The 13,994-nt window shown below is 52.6% G+C and overlaps 4 protein-coding genes across 4 annotated transcripts; 1 reads left to right on the top strand and 3 right to left on the bottom strand.

The window, feature by feature from the left end:
• Positions 1 to 487: 487 nt before the first annotated feature.
• On the bottom strand, positions 488 to 2,517 carry B0T23DRAFT_195358 (CDP-alcohol phosphatidyltransferase-domain-containing protein). Its single transcript, XM_062833284.1, has 2 exons — positions 1,736 to 2,517; positions 488 to 1,663 (listed from the first exon to the last, which is right to left on the bottom strand). The coding sequence occupies exons 1-2, from the start codon at positions 2,041 to 2,043 to the stop codon at positions 661 to 663; spliced, it is 1,311 nt and encodes a 436-aa protein (XP_062690892.1). The 5' UTR covers positions 2,044 to 2,517; the 3' UTR covers positions 488 to 660.
• Positions 2,518 to 3,135: 618 nt separating this feature from the next.
• On the bottom strand, positions 3,136 to 6,172 carry B0T23DRAFT_321129 (adaptin N terminal region-domain-containing protein; the record flags this gene model as incomplete). Its single annotated transcript, XM_062835211.1, has 5 exons — positions 3,136 to 3,368; positions 3,428 to 4,243; positions 4,307 to 5,621; positions 5,689 to 5,999; positions 6,097 to 6,172. The coding sequence occupies 5 exons, from the start codon at positions 6,170 to 6,172 to the stop codon at positions 3,136 to 3,138; spliced, it is 2,751 nt and encodes a 916-aa protein (XP_062690891.1).
• A 780-nt stretch (positions 6,173 to 6,952) lies between these two features.
• B0T23DRAFT_195280 (uncharacterized protein) lies at positions 6,953 to 10,025 on the bottom strand. Its single transcript, XM_062833282.1, has 4 exons — positions 9,462 to 10,025; positions 8,366 to 9,407; positions 7,555 to 8,307; positions 6,953 to 7,491 (listed from the first exon to the last, which is right to left on the bottom strand). Exons 1-4 carry the CDS (start codon positions 9,853 to 9,855, stop codon positions 7,152 to 7,154), a joined length of 2,529 nt encoding a protein of 842 aa, XP_062690890.1. The 5' UTR covers positions 9,856 to 10,025; the 3' UTR covers positions 6,953 to 7,151.
• Positions 10,026 to 11,279: 1,254 nt separating this feature from the next.
• B0T23DRAFT_195105 (UPF0016-domain-containing protein) lies at positions 11,280 to 13,318 on the top strand. The gene is made up of 3 exons (XM_062833280.1): positions 11,280 to 12,235; positions 12,291 to 13,185; positions 13,242 to 13,318. The coding sequence occupies exons 1-3, from the start codon at positions 11,684 to 11,686 to the stop codon at positions 13,310 to 13,312; spliced, it is 1,518 nt and encodes a 505-aa protein (XP_062690889.1). The 5' UTR covers positions 11,280 to 11,683; the 3' UTR covers positions 13,313 to 13,318.
• The last annotated feature ends 676 nt before the right edge of the window (positions 13,319 to 13,994 follow it).

The raw sequence follows: 13,994 nt of genomic DNA, 5'->3' as shown, positions 1-13,994 counted from the left end.
CAAATCATGACCAGACTTCATAGGCCTTGCTGCCCCATGGTATCTCTACGCATACGCTGTGTGTAGTTGATATCAAGTAGAAACATGCTTCTGAGGAACGCCGCGCTAAACAACGCTAGAAATACACGACGTGGTTTCTATCGTTTGCGTACGTAAGTGTTCACCCATTTCCCCCTCGCCTAGTTTTTGTTCTCTTGAGCCAAGTGGCGAATCCCTCTCTTTTTCTACCGTCCCTCCACCACCTAGGCCAAAACCACCCTTTTCCCGAAAGTCAAAAAATAAAAAATAGATAGGAAAGCAGATAATCATCATCATGTATCGTATATACCCGTGTCTTCGTCATAGATAGGTGTACCAAGAACGAGGGCAGTCACTTCCATCATGTTCCCTCGAGTTCGGAATGTCATGATAGGGACTTGCTTCGTATAAATCGGTGCTCCGATCAGTGGGTTGGCATAATTGTCCTTCATACCCTGGTTGTGTCCTCCTGCTTCCATCCATCTTCTCCGCGCGCCCTCGCTCATCGCGAGTTGGCTATGTCCTTATCACTTCGGGACCCCGCACTGCCTGCCGTCCATCAATTGTCCCCCTCTTAACTTGTCCGCTTCCATTCTTCATCCTGTCACCTCTAACCACAGTAAGAAGAGACCGGCACAGTTATTAGCCCCTCTTCTCCTTGAGCTCGTCTTTGCTTCCCACAACCTGTTTAGACACCTTGGGATCGTCTTGACCCTCCACATAGGGGTATTTGATAGTCAAGCACCAAATGTCCAAGTAATCGCAGATGGTAACAATGACGTCCACCACGAAGCTGCCGTACACGCCGACCGCCATTCCAAGCATGCAGAACATGTAGGCAACCTGGTAGACGCCGTCGCCAAGAGCTGAGGGCCACCCGAGGTTCTTGAGGCCGTCGGGTGCATATCTGTGGATGACGGGGCCGAGGGAGTCAAAGACGCCCAGGCCGAGAGGGATCACCATGACGTTCCAGTAGGGGAAGTCGAGCTTGACGAGATGGGCTGTAATCATCTTTCCGACGCTGTAGGCGTTAACGATTCCCGCGAAGAGCACGAAGGGCACCAGGTGGCCATGCAGAATGTTGGGCTGCAGGAACAAATAGGCGACCACGAGCGCCCAGGTGGCAAAGAAGGGGAGGAGACCGACGAGGGCGTAGCGCGAGCGGTCGCCGCGGGCGCGGCGGGCGCGTATTACGTTGCGAGCGGATTCGACCGTGTTGTAGACGAGCACTACGGTGCCCTGGACCATGTACCATTCGGTAAAGGAGAAATTGTAAAGAAAGCTGGGGAGAGTCAAGGCGGTGGTGCCGAAAGTGAGGGTCTGGGGAACGCCAAGGGTGGAGAGCATGCCCTGTTGCCAGAAAGAGGCGCCGCCGAGGTAACCGGTCAGGGTGTAAACGCCCACGAGGATCAGGATACCCTCAACGGGTCCGTTGACGATGCCGAGGGTGAGCGTCTTGGTGTGGTACTCATCCCAGGTTTGGACGTAGAAAGTGAGAAGGGAGGCAAAGACGGTCGCGACGGTGTACCAACTCTGGCCCATGTTCTGAGAGGCGGCGAAGATAAGGCATTCGAGCGAGGTGTTGAGGGCGTCGACGCCATGATCGAAGAGCTCGCCAAGAGGTCCGGACTGACGAGTACGACGACTGTGTTGGGGTTCATCGTCAGTCTACCTTGTTTCCGTAAGTTTGACACATGACAGCACAGAAATGACTTACGCTTGGGTGCCATCAACCGCATCAAAGGTCTGGTAGAGGAACAGACCGGCAGCCCAACTGTAGTAGACCCAAGGTGGGCAATCCTGGTCGAGGGTAGGGTTGTACCATAGCAAAGTGAGGAAGTTGCCGACAACGAACATGAAACCCGTGAGCGTGATCAGGTTGGGAGCCATGCTCATAGGGAAGAGCTTGATGACAACATTGGTGTAAAATGGCTTGAGGATGTATTTGGACGTCAAAGAGTGGTCGACGGCCGAGTACTTGTATTCCCGCAAGTTCGGTAGCTTCTCCTGTCGCACGTAAACCATCTCGACTTTCAATCGAGGAGTTTGTACTCGTGGCGTCTAGCGATTCAGTATCTCGTGAGGCTTGAATGGGTGATTCTTTGTATTGAAGGTAGGATATTCGCGTGAACACCAGAACTCCGGATGACTGATAACGGTTATACGTCCGGTATCGCTCTGTGGTGCTGCTAAGCAACCTAAGTTTGCAGCCTTGGAAGGTCAAGACAGGAGCCAATGCCTCGTTCGGCTTTCGTTGAGAACAGTCTGCTCAGAGGTGCTTTCGCTGTATAAGGCGCAAGTTGAGAGAAGGACGACTGAGGGAAATATAGGGAGGGAACAATGAGCCGAAAGTAAATAAAAGAAGAATGTCGAAGCCCGAGAAGGAGAAAATAAAGTGGATCTTCTATCAAAAAATGGGGATCCGGCATGTATGTAGAGTGGAACACCTTCTGCGCGCGTGAGTTGTCTTTCCCCTCACGGTCCCCTTCAGCATTCAGCTTCCCTCATTTGTTTCGGCAGGCTCAAAGCTGGGCAAATTGGCCCGGTATGATATATCCCTCTGAACGGGACACTTGCTTGTTTTCAAGATGCTGTGCAATGTTATTCTTGCTGGTTATGACGCGCCGCAGTTCCCACTATGTTGACAGCGAGGTCAACCTCGCACCTTTCTTTCCACTCGTGTGACTTTATGCTTGCATGAATTCCGACTCCGACGTTGCGGCCCAGGTCCCAGCCACTTGCCCTAAATATACTACGAGGCGCAGAGGTGTGCGGGCCTGATCCCTTCATCAATCTACCAGTGTGAAGGGAGTACAGGATCGAAAAGATTCAAGACCCCGAGATCGACCCTGGCAGGACGAACAGTATAATCAGATATCTCGCGGTTTTGTTCATAGTGTGAGCAGCCAACACAACACTTACAGAACTCTCATGCTATCCAGAAGAAAAAACGTAATTCTGTCTTTCTCTACCAGATAGTATGACGCGACTAATAATAGAGTACTAAGTTTGGGGTAAAACGCCATGCGGACAACAAGCTAACACCAAACAACCAACATCCCTCAATTTACCAAAGCCAAGGTCATAGTTGATACCTCGCCCGTTTCATTAAGCTCTTTAAGCAACAGACGCCACGATCAAAGCAGCCACACCTTCCTCCTCACTCCTGACAGTGATCTTGGTAGTAACACCCGACTTGGCCGAGAAGGCCATACGGACGTTGGCAACCACTCTGCCGCCGTTGACAGTCTTTCCGAGGAGCTTGAGCGTATGTGTGGTCTGGTTAAGGGGTACATCTGTTCCCTCAAGGGGTTGTAGCGACAAAGTCTTTGCTAGTTGTTCGGTTGCGTCTGTATGATGTTAATAAATGGGTTTGGCAAAAAAACAAAGACCAGAGAATTTTACGTACCTGATATGCTCTTCATGCTGCTGAGTAGCAATGTCTCCTCCGCCTCTTCCCCAGAAGCGCCAACCTGCTCCCAGATGTGCGCAAAGTTGCTGGCAAATACGGGAATGACATAGTCGCTTCCCGCCAGGTCAAACTCGGCAACCTCGTACTCGTCATCATAGCCGGTTTCTTCAGGCTCACCGGTGCTGGGATCAATCTCCTTGCTGGTGAACTTGAGGACGTTGGAGAAAGTGCTAACTGGTAGCGAACCCTCACCGCTGACCTTTCTGAATGCCACATATACCTTTCCAGGAACGTCGGTCTCGAGCTTCTCAGCCTGAATAATGAATAATTCTTCAAGCTCTTCTTCCGCGGGAGTAGCTACGACAGAGACGTTCTCTAATACGGTGTCGGGAAGGGTGTTCTTGACCTCGTACTGGAGCACGATATGCTCCTTGAAAATATGCTTGACAACTCCAACGACGTATTCGGTCTCCGCCTCGGTCAACTCCACCACCGGCGACGACTTAAGAACGGCGCCAAATTCTGCCATCTCGGGAATCTGCATCAACTCCTGCGCATACTTTTGCGCAGCCGCCGAGGCAGATGCAGCTGCCTCGGCGCTGGTGGGAGCCGCCTTGGTTGGTCCGACCTTGGGTGGCTTGAGTGAAGGTGTCGTAGCAGTAAGCTTCTTGGTCCTATCCTCGGCATCTGCTTGTTCGCGGGTAACAACAGGGATCTTGGAGATGTCGAAAGGCGCCTCGAATGTCGACCTGTCATCAGAAGTAACATACGTGACGAGCTGATGCTCGAAAAAGGGCAACGAGAACATGCTGTCTGTTGACATATCAGTATGTGATCGCATCCGGCAAACGTAACATAAAGTAGACGAGAACTTACCATTCTTGACAAACCTGTTCGCAAGCTCATCCTCTTCCTTCATAAGCTTGAGGTTGAGAGCAGCACGATCGCGAACCTCGTCATCAACATCATCCAGACACCTGGTGAGGAGAACCTCTACGCTGCGCTTGACTTCAGGATCTTTCTGGCCGACACCAAATTTAGCAAGGGCAGTAACCGCTGCGGCGCGCACAATGGAGTTCTCGAGGACCACCCGGTTGTAGATGTATCGGATGTACTTGGTAGGCTGGGATGTCTTGGGTCCCTCAAGACCGAGGAGGTGAAGGACACGGACTGCCAACTTGGTGAACTCGCAGTCCTCAATAAACTCGCACAGGTGAGCGAGAGCCTCCTCCTTAGATTCGGGGACGAACTTGATAAGATCGAACATGCTCTCCACCACGGCGCGCTTAAACTCATAGCCACCCTCATCGCGCAAAATACCACTGAGGAACTGGAGCATGCCGGCCTGCTTGCTGGGAAACTTGAGGCATAGAGTACGGATGGCTTCGACAATCGTAATCTTGAACTCGTCGGTGATTTCAGACATGAAGCCAGAAATTTGCTTCATCAGGCGATCCACGCTGGCCTCGTTTCCGGTCTTGAGTAGGGTAGTAATGGCAAAAGTAGCGATGGAGCGGTTGCTGTTGGAGATGAGGAGCTCAATGTCCGGGTTGCATACAGCAACGGCCGCCGGCTTGAACGAAGCGAAGTTATGGAGAATGCGAAGAGCGGCGAACTTGGTGACAGCGCGGGGCGAGGTAAGGAAAAGTTGGAGGACATGGACTGCCTGGGTGACCTCAGCGTCGGTGACATCCCGCATATCGCAAATCGCCTTTGCGGCCTCGAAGTTGACCATTTCGCTCTTGTGCCTGAGCCAGCCATCCAGCAGCTGCATCATGGGCTTCCTAAGGTGAGGGTCTTCGTCGGCCAGCTGGGCGGCAAGACGGACGAGCAACATGAGAGCAGCGGGGTTCTTGACGGCACCGGGAGCACCGAACTGCTGGACCATCTTCACCAACGCCATCCTGTCGTGCATGCGCATTTGATAAAGCAAGCCAATGGCATGATATTGGGTCATGGTCGAGCTGTTGATGGGCAGATCTCTGTTGGAAGATCCGAAACCGAGGGAGAAACCGCCGGTCGACTTGGTGTTAGCTGCCGCTTCCGAGGTCTCATTCTGCCACCGTTTGACGACGTCCTTGGCGACGGGGAGAAGGTGATATGATGATACGAGGGCGGCAGAGGATACTGAGGGGTTTCTGTCGACAATGGCCGTCTTCATGACACGCTCGATGGACTGTACTGTGGTGGCCTGCACAGGGTCGGGGTTAGCTCCACATCGGATAACCATTAAGGGGTCAAGGAAGGGGGAGGCTTACATCGATGATGCGGCAAAGGGCGCGGATGGCATTCGGGCGGTAGATGGCATCGGTACTACCGCCAGTATCCTTCATAATGGTGCTGGTAACCATAATGATATCCTCGGCCGAGTTGGCCAGCTCCTTGATGACAAGGTGGACCATCTGTCGTAGGCTGGCATCTTTGTTCTGGAACAGCTTCGAAATACCGAAAAACAGCGTCGTGGCTTCGTTTGTCGGGAATCTTTCGCCGGTGTAGAGGAGGAGAGCAATCTTGGTAAGGAGGATACGACATTTGCGCGGCTGAATGGGGGAGTTGTTGAAGAGGCGGGCTGTATGTCGAACCGGTCAGTCTTGAGGAGGTTAGGAGTATAAGGGCCACGTCCACCCGACGAACAATGCCTCAGCTGCCAAGGTACTCGGACTCACCCTCCTGGAAGACCTGGGTCCGGTCAACCTTGACCAGACCCGTCTCAGCATCCTCGTCCTTCTTGCCGTAATTCATGGCGGGCAGGGCGACGATGGGTGCTGGAGGTGTGATGTGGATTTGGGAAACCCAAGTTGTTGTTGTTGTTGAGGTAAGTAAATCGAGGCTAGAACAATAGAGGTACGAAATAACGGAGTAGCGTGTTGCCTGCAGTGTGCGACGGTGCGGCCAGCAAGCGGGTATCCCCAAACCCGCGACGTTGCCAATTCCACTGCACAGTCGAGGGGGAGTCCACTGAGGTGTTAGGGAGTCCGTGCTCCCGGGCCACGCTGCCAGTCGCGCCAGTTAGAGGCTGAAAGCCTCCCGGCAGGAGCAAGCTTCTCCATGCCCCTGTGCATCGTCAACCTCAAGGGGCGGGTGTTACAGCGCACAGACCACTTTTCCAATATGTAGCTACCTACCTCTAGATAGGTAGATGCTTCCCTCCCGCCTCCTGAGTAGATCATCGAGTTCAATTATTTCTGATATAATCACACGGGATGTTGTTCCTGGAAAACAAACTTGACATTGTTCAACCTGCCAGGGCACCTCACTGGTGCTTCTGAAGGAAAAATAGAACCGAGATTGCTAGTACGTAGTAGTCACCATGATAACTATTGATACTTTACTTGGACCTGTTCAGTGCCAAGCTTTACATCCCACACTCGGTCTAGGTGGCCGCCTTCCTTTTCGGCTTGAATGACAGCTTGATACTGACTACCTTACTCAGATTGCATTATCGGGAGCCCTTCTTGCTGTCAACTGGTTCTCATCAGCGGTAGTTCCAGCCCGCACTTAAAGATACAGTTGGTCCGAGCATCCATTGTACCCATCTCTTCCTTTTCGTCTTCCTCAAAAAGGACATATAGCCTTGCTTTGGCTCATAAAAGCATGATTTGTTTTCTAGTATGGTTGCTTGCTCTCTTTTGGGGCGTACTCGTAGGCACGGCTTCTTATATCACTCTTCTGCTACGGCCCTCACCTGCGTAGCATCAGCGATCGGATACACAAATGGACCCTATGATGTGGAAGCAGCTTCTATCGCTTCTGCATCGACAGGCACCTCAGCTGAGACCACTGCCGAGGCCTCGGGTTGCGCCTCAGTCTGTACCTCCGCCTGTGTTTCGAGTTGCATGTCCGGTTGTTCCTCGCCCTGTACCTGCGCTTGGTCCTCCGCTTCGGCGGCGCTTGCTTGCTCCTGCATCGGCTCTTGCGCTTGATAATCAGTATTGATAGGAATCCCGTTCCGGACGTCGTCCTCCTTGCGGTCGGGATTTTTGCCGCATGCCTTCACAGCTTCTTTCTCTTTCTTACCCAGCACAACGAGATCAAAGGACGGAGGCAAAATAGCATCAGCCCTGTACCAGACGTGTCAGTAGCGGCCAGATAAGGTTTAGTAAGCAAGGTGTCAAGTCACTCACTTTAAGAAGTCCTGCTTTAGCAAGCGAGCTTTGTCTCGCAAAGCCTGCTGGTCACGAGGGCGCTCAAAAGGGATGTTCCCTTTCTTTATTTCGCCTTCGATGACGCTCCATTTACACTTGTACGTATCCACAGCCTTGATCAACATCCTGATGTCATCGCGAAGCCAGGGTGACCGACTCTGTGGTCCTCTGGCTTTCCGGTTAGCTGCCGAGACCTCCCTCGAGCGTTGCGACACGGCGTCGAGGTCAGGCTCGGCCTTCGTGCCTGAGGACGGTGAATACCTAGCCACAGCAGCGACAGCGGCAGCAGCAGTAGCAGCAGATGAAGACGGCGTCCCAACATCCCCCATTGCACCCTCTGCGGCAGGAGTAGGGACAGCAGGCCTTGGGCGACGGGTCCTTGGCTTTTTGGCTGGCGGCTTGCTCGCATCTGATCCATCGACTACACCATCATTACCGCTCGGCGAAGCTCTCTTAGGTCGGCCTAGCTGGGCGGCGGACTGTGCGTAAAGAGTGCCGTTTTGAAAAGCACTCGGATTACTAGGGTACGCCAAAGGTGGCGATTGTTGAGCGTCGAAGCTAGGGGGGTATGGGGCGCGCCCAATGGGGGGGTAACTGCTCAATGGGAGTTCATGGGGTCTTCCGAAGATATCCTGGGTTGTCGAGAAACCTCCATCTTGTGCCTGTGAAGCATCGCTATCGGATTCCAGAGGTATCTTCTGAAGAGAAGCCAAATAATTCAATTGTCTTTGCCTGTAACAGATATCATATTAGCATAAAGGCCCAGTAGCCTAGGAGGTTTTATACATACCCAGTAACTGCCAGTGACTCACTCTCCAACTGAGACTGGATTTGTGAGTCCTCTGCCGAGGAATCCGGCGCGCCATACTGTGTAGCTGGGTAAGACGGCCCCGGTGGTACAGGCTGTAGCTGTCGTTTGATTTCCTGGAAACAGGCATCCAGGCTATCCCTAATAGCCCGTAGAGACGTGTGAGGGTCATACAATTTCTGGATATGCTCCAAGCAAGCATGAAGAGCGGTGTCGTCGATGGATTCGTTGGGCAGGCATCCGCAGATGGACTGCAGCCGTGTGATATACCCTTCCTTGTGCCAAGGGTCGCCGTTGGGGTCAATGCCCGGAACCAACCTCAGCGGCAAAGCATCCTTGTTGCCTTGTTTAAAGTCCTCCACTGCTTCCACACTTGGGACCCCTTGACAGAACGTATCCGCCAATATCTCCGATCGGCTTACGGGAAGCTGGTTCTGCGCCTCGAAGTTCTGGAGGGTGAGCATGAACAAAAGCGTCCGGATTTCCACCACTAGGGTCATGATGTCTTCTGGCTTAAGGAGCGCCGAATTCTCGACTCCATCCACTACCAGAGACTGGGCGATTATGTCATCGCAAACCTGCAAGTCGGCCAAGCCGTCTTCGGCTTTACCCTGCTGAATCACATCTATTCGATCGAACATTGTCGCAAGGTTGGCGAGCGTCACAGTCTTGCAGGCGTCAGAGCCGACCGGCGAGTTAGGGTCGACTTCCATGGCCGAAAGAACGTGCTTGAGGTTGATGCTGGGTTCGCTGTTGTTGGAGATATAACGTAAGCGGTACATTTCGAACTCTTCTTCCAAAGCTGCCTGTTCATCAGGGTCCCTCTGTTGAGGGTGTATTGTGGCTAGGAGAGTAAACAGTTTGTCCGCTGAAGCGAAGAGATGTGGCAACATGCGGCTCATCAAAAGCCTCTCCTTTCCCCTCCTTGCCGGAGTTCTTCCCAGCTCGGAAACTGTGTCAATGGATATCCCACGAGCCGGGGCACCAGTGAATGATGTTGATGTACCCCTACGAAGAGCAAAACCTGTTGCAGACGATTAGTATGGCGATTCTGGGTAAATTGGCCATGTACTCTTACTTGGGGTTTCTGGCTGAGAGGAGATGGCGTCCGTCCCAGAGACACGGGTGAGAACGCTATTAACGCTCACCATGCTCCCAGCACGAGCATCACGGCGCGTGCTTCGACGAGCAACTTCAACGAAGGCCTGCTCAGAATCCTTGCTTGGGCCTTTCGGGGCTGGGACGGGAGGAGGAGGCATCCCTGATTCCTGAGCGCCAGTGATAGCTGGGTCAATCTGAGCATCCTGAACCTGCTGTTGCTGTTGCTGGAGCTGGTGCTGCTCTGCCTGCTCCCCTTGAGTAGGTGGCGGAGATTGCTGCTGGAGACGCATGGTACGCCGGACAGCAACCGTCGTTCCCTCGGCCGGTTGTTGTTGCCGCGTGCCAGGACGACCTCTCCCGCGTCCCGTCATTTTTCCCCTCACTGATTCACTGACCAGCACGTTCCGTGAGCTCAGCTGTCGAGAAAGATGGATGGAAATGCGCGTGCTTGTCGTCGACGACAGCGAAGAAGGGTTGGGGTTAGGGTTCAGTCCGCGTCGACGAAGTTTGTTTTGAGATTTTTTTGCTGTGAATATTTCGGGGTTGGAGGAGGAAGGCCCAATTCGATTTCTTTTGCCAAGGACAGGAAGCCAAGCACTACCTGCCCCACTACCACACCGGCCGTGGTCTTTCACGTGACCGCACAGCAGCGTCGTCATCCCTCTAGGGGTACTCGGGCGACGTGAACCGCGCCTTGCAGCGGGCAATCACAACCTCATGCCGTAACCTCTATGATATTCTACTTGCCTGTAGTTAAAGACCGCCCAACAATCAACAAGACGTGCCCGGTGAGCTTTTCCCCAATCCAGCCGACATAAGTCATAGCGTCGAATTGTTAGGATTGGGTCAGAGGCTACTGTAAGTACTCTAACGCAAAACCATGGCTCCACTGCACGGTATTTCTGTTAGTACCTGTCCGGACATTCAGAGCTCTGAACAGATCTCGACCGACCGGACCGGAAGTTGTCAAGTCACATTACCTTCCAGGCTCGTATGGAATTACCACGGTTCCAGGTTGTCTGAAGGAATCATGGACTGTAGTATTGGGAGTTTTCGGGACAACATGGTAGCATTTACTCCCAATCAAGAGAGACTCAAAGGTTAGGTTGTTAATTGGTGTGAGGTGTATCATCCAGACTCGCGCAGACTGGGCCGCTGAAAAGACCCAACAAAGCAGAGCAAAGATGTACCGACTACTGATACCTTTGAGGACCGCGATATCCCAAGTATCTTTATGCCCCAGCGTCCAAATTTATTCATGTGCTGGAGACTTGGAGTAATGGCAATAATTTCCACCAGGCAAGGAAATATTTCAAGTGATACTAGTATTTGCAACACGACCATGCGTTCGTTGTCACCTCTACAGCGATCCTCAAGGGATTTTACCAAACCTACATTCAGTTGGCTTGCTAGTGATATGGCCTCATCAATATAGCCTCACAGAATAATGTAACCAAAATCGTGGACAGAGGCTCTACTGTATGGCTTTGAGGTCGCTTGGTCTTGTGGGTAGTTTTTACTAGTAATTGTCTTTTCTGAACTTCGGGTGTTCCAGGTTACATCGATAGTTTGGCAGTCTACCCCTGACCTGACCTTCTGATGACTACCATGCACTAACGTAATGTCGTAGTTCAACAGGCATGATCCTGCTAGGCGTGGGATAGCTGAGATTGGTGCTACTGGTGTACACAGGTTCCAGCTCGGCGCGGTCCCGCGGTTGTTGTTTGATGCATGGCAGTAGGGGGAATCCAAGCGCGCGGTGGCGGTGCGACGTGCACCCTTTCTCGTGCATCTACCCCAGCATTTCCACTTCAAGTTCCAAAAGCGAAGCTCCAACAGGCTGGAACCCCTGATTAGGTAAACACTCCATCTGTCGACGGGCCGCAGAACTTCTATCGCAACTTTTGCCTCTGGCCAGTTCTGCTCTGATTCCGCCTCTGGGAACCGACACTGGGCAGAATCACCATCTGCCCGCTATTCGATCGCTCTTTACTGTCCCTACGTCCCTAACTTCACGTGGTGAGACAACAGTTTTCTGCTTCTTTACCTTCTTTGGTCCGGCGCTAGCTCTTCTCGAAATCTTGACGATCACCACGTTTACGAAGAACGCCGACCGCAATACTATCGATAAACATCCGCCTTCTGGCAATTCTTGCTCCGATTCCAACAAAAAGACACCGACCCAAAGTCGCCCCCACAATGAGACTGCGACAGCTTCTCATCCCCTCCCTTGTGGCCACTGCCGTCATCGCGCAGTCGACGACGGAGAGCAGCAAGCAACTCGAGAAGAATGCGGCTATCGATTCCCTAGTCGACGTCCCACCAGTCGCTAAGAAGTACGGCACTAAAGATGCGCCTGTTGATGGCAAGGATGGGAAGCCGCACGCGGGCCCCTTTGTCGACTTCGAGTCTTCTGCTCCCGAAACCACCAAGGACTTGCCTGTTTTGAAAGACCGCCCAGAAAATCCTACAATTGTGGGCGGGAAGAAGATACCCGATACCAACGATGGAGTAATGGACGACCCCAATCGACAGGGGCCCAAAGAAGGCACCACAGGTACAAGCGGCGGTGTAAGCGAGAAGACCAAGGAGAGGATCCTGAAGGAGAACGAGACTGGCGAGAAGGTCGAAAACAAGCCTCAGGCCCCCAAGGAAGCTCCGCCCCTGCCGCACGCAGAGCAGAAGAAGATGAACAAGGAAACGCAAGACAAACACGGTGACAAGGCGGCAGACGATATCACGGGCTTCGAGGTGAGTTTAGCATGTCTATCAGGTCGCGACGGGGCCCAGCTAACCACCGGTTCAGAAGCCAGCAGATCTCCCTGACAAGACACACGACAAATCTCCCCCTCTGCCTGACTCGGCGGGAAGGATCGATCATCTAGACGTCCCCAGTGGAGAGAAGACGGGAGCCAGCCTCGGTGATTTCGGCAAGGGCACTGAAGGCGTCATCACACCTTTCCACTCTTTCTTCCTTTCGTTCACCATGATTCTTTTTTCCGAGATCGGCGACAAGACATTCCTCGTCGCTGCCTTGATGGCTATGAAGCACGACCGCCTAGTTGTGTTTTCCGGCGCTTTTGCTGCCTTGATCACCATGACCATCCTCTCAGCCGTCTTGGGACACGCTGTGCCCACCCTTATTCCCAAGAAGATCACCAACTACCTGGCTGCCGCTTTGTTCCTTGTCTTTGGAGCTCGGTTGCTCCGTGAGGGTATGGCCATGAGTCCCGATGAAGGCGTTTCCGCCGAGATGCAGGAGGTTGAACAGGAGCTTGAGGAGAAGGAACACCTTGCCCGTAAGCAGGGCCGCAGGAGGTCGAGCGTCTCTCCCTACAGTCTGGAAATGGGTCTTGGTAACCGCAAGTCTCGCTCCAAGTCCCGATTCCCGACGCCGCCTCGAAGCCCCTCCAGCTCGCCCGATGCACGAAACGCTTCGCCGCGTGGAAGAAACCTTACGGAATGCCTCGCCGGTTTCAACAACCTTGTGTCTCTTCTGCTGAGCCCAGCCTGGGTCCAAACCTTCGTTATGACCTTTTTGGGCGAGTGGGGTGACCGCAGCCAAATTGCAACCATTGCCATGGCGGCTGGTCAGGACTATTGGTGGGTCACGCTCGGAGCTGTTGTTGGCCACGGTATTTGCACGAGTGTTGCCGTCATCGGTGGAAAGGCTATCGCAGGCAAGGTCAGCCTGAAAGTCAGTAAGTTGACAACCGCTTTCCCTTACAATGCACGCATGCTAACCGCTGCATTTTAGTCACCGTCGGTGGTGCTGTTGCCTTCCTCGTCTTCGGCGTCATTTATTTGGTTGAGGGCTTTTATTCGTAGACCAACATGGCTTATGACGTTCCCGCTTCAAATGCGTCACCTGTCCCTTTCCGCATCATTACATCAAACTTTCGCACCCGTTCCCTAGAGCTATTGTTTGTAATTGCTTCAGACGCCGCATTGGACATACACGGCAAGGTTTTCAGAGACTCTTCCCCTTTCCTTTCTTTTTTTTTTTCTTTCCCCTTCAGAAGGGTTTCTTTTGCTCTGCAACGCAGAGTCATGCTGGGTCAACCGGATAAGGCCATATGAACAATAACCTACCCCTGTATGCCTTGCCCGAACGATGCGGTCGTGGCTGAATTTTTTTCATTTTCCTTCCAACCTCATTTTCTTTAATCTTTTAACGTTCCCTTACGCGAAGTGTAGTATCTCAAAAGCATTGATGGGATGGATATTGGTATGGTGGATAATGATACAGGTTGGGGATACGAACTTCACATACGTACAGTATGGGTTATTGTGACGGTGGATACCTATCCAAATTAAATTCAGTGTAAGAACAATTAGAAAACCGAAACGAATAATGACACCACTTTAGGGTGAGAAGGGAGGAAAGGGCCAACTTTCATTGTAATTTATTTGCGACAAGATCATTGTCTATCGCCCTCGTGGACGAAGCCTGTTCGCATCAGCGTAACAAGCGCAGCATGGCAGAGGGATGTACATATACTCAGCGGCA

This window comes from Neurospora hispaniola (assembly GCF_033458365.1).
Source record: "Neurospora hispaniola strain FGSC 10403 chromosome Unknown B0T23scaffold_6, whole genome shotgun sequence".
In the NCBI taxonomy this organism is placed as follows: domain Eukaryota; kingdom Fungi; phylum Ascomycota; class Sordariomycetes; order Sordariales; family Sordariaceae; genus Neurospora; species Neurospora hispaniola.
Note: the sequence above shows the minus strand (reverse complement) of the source record. Positions and strands in the feature narration are given on the sequence as shown.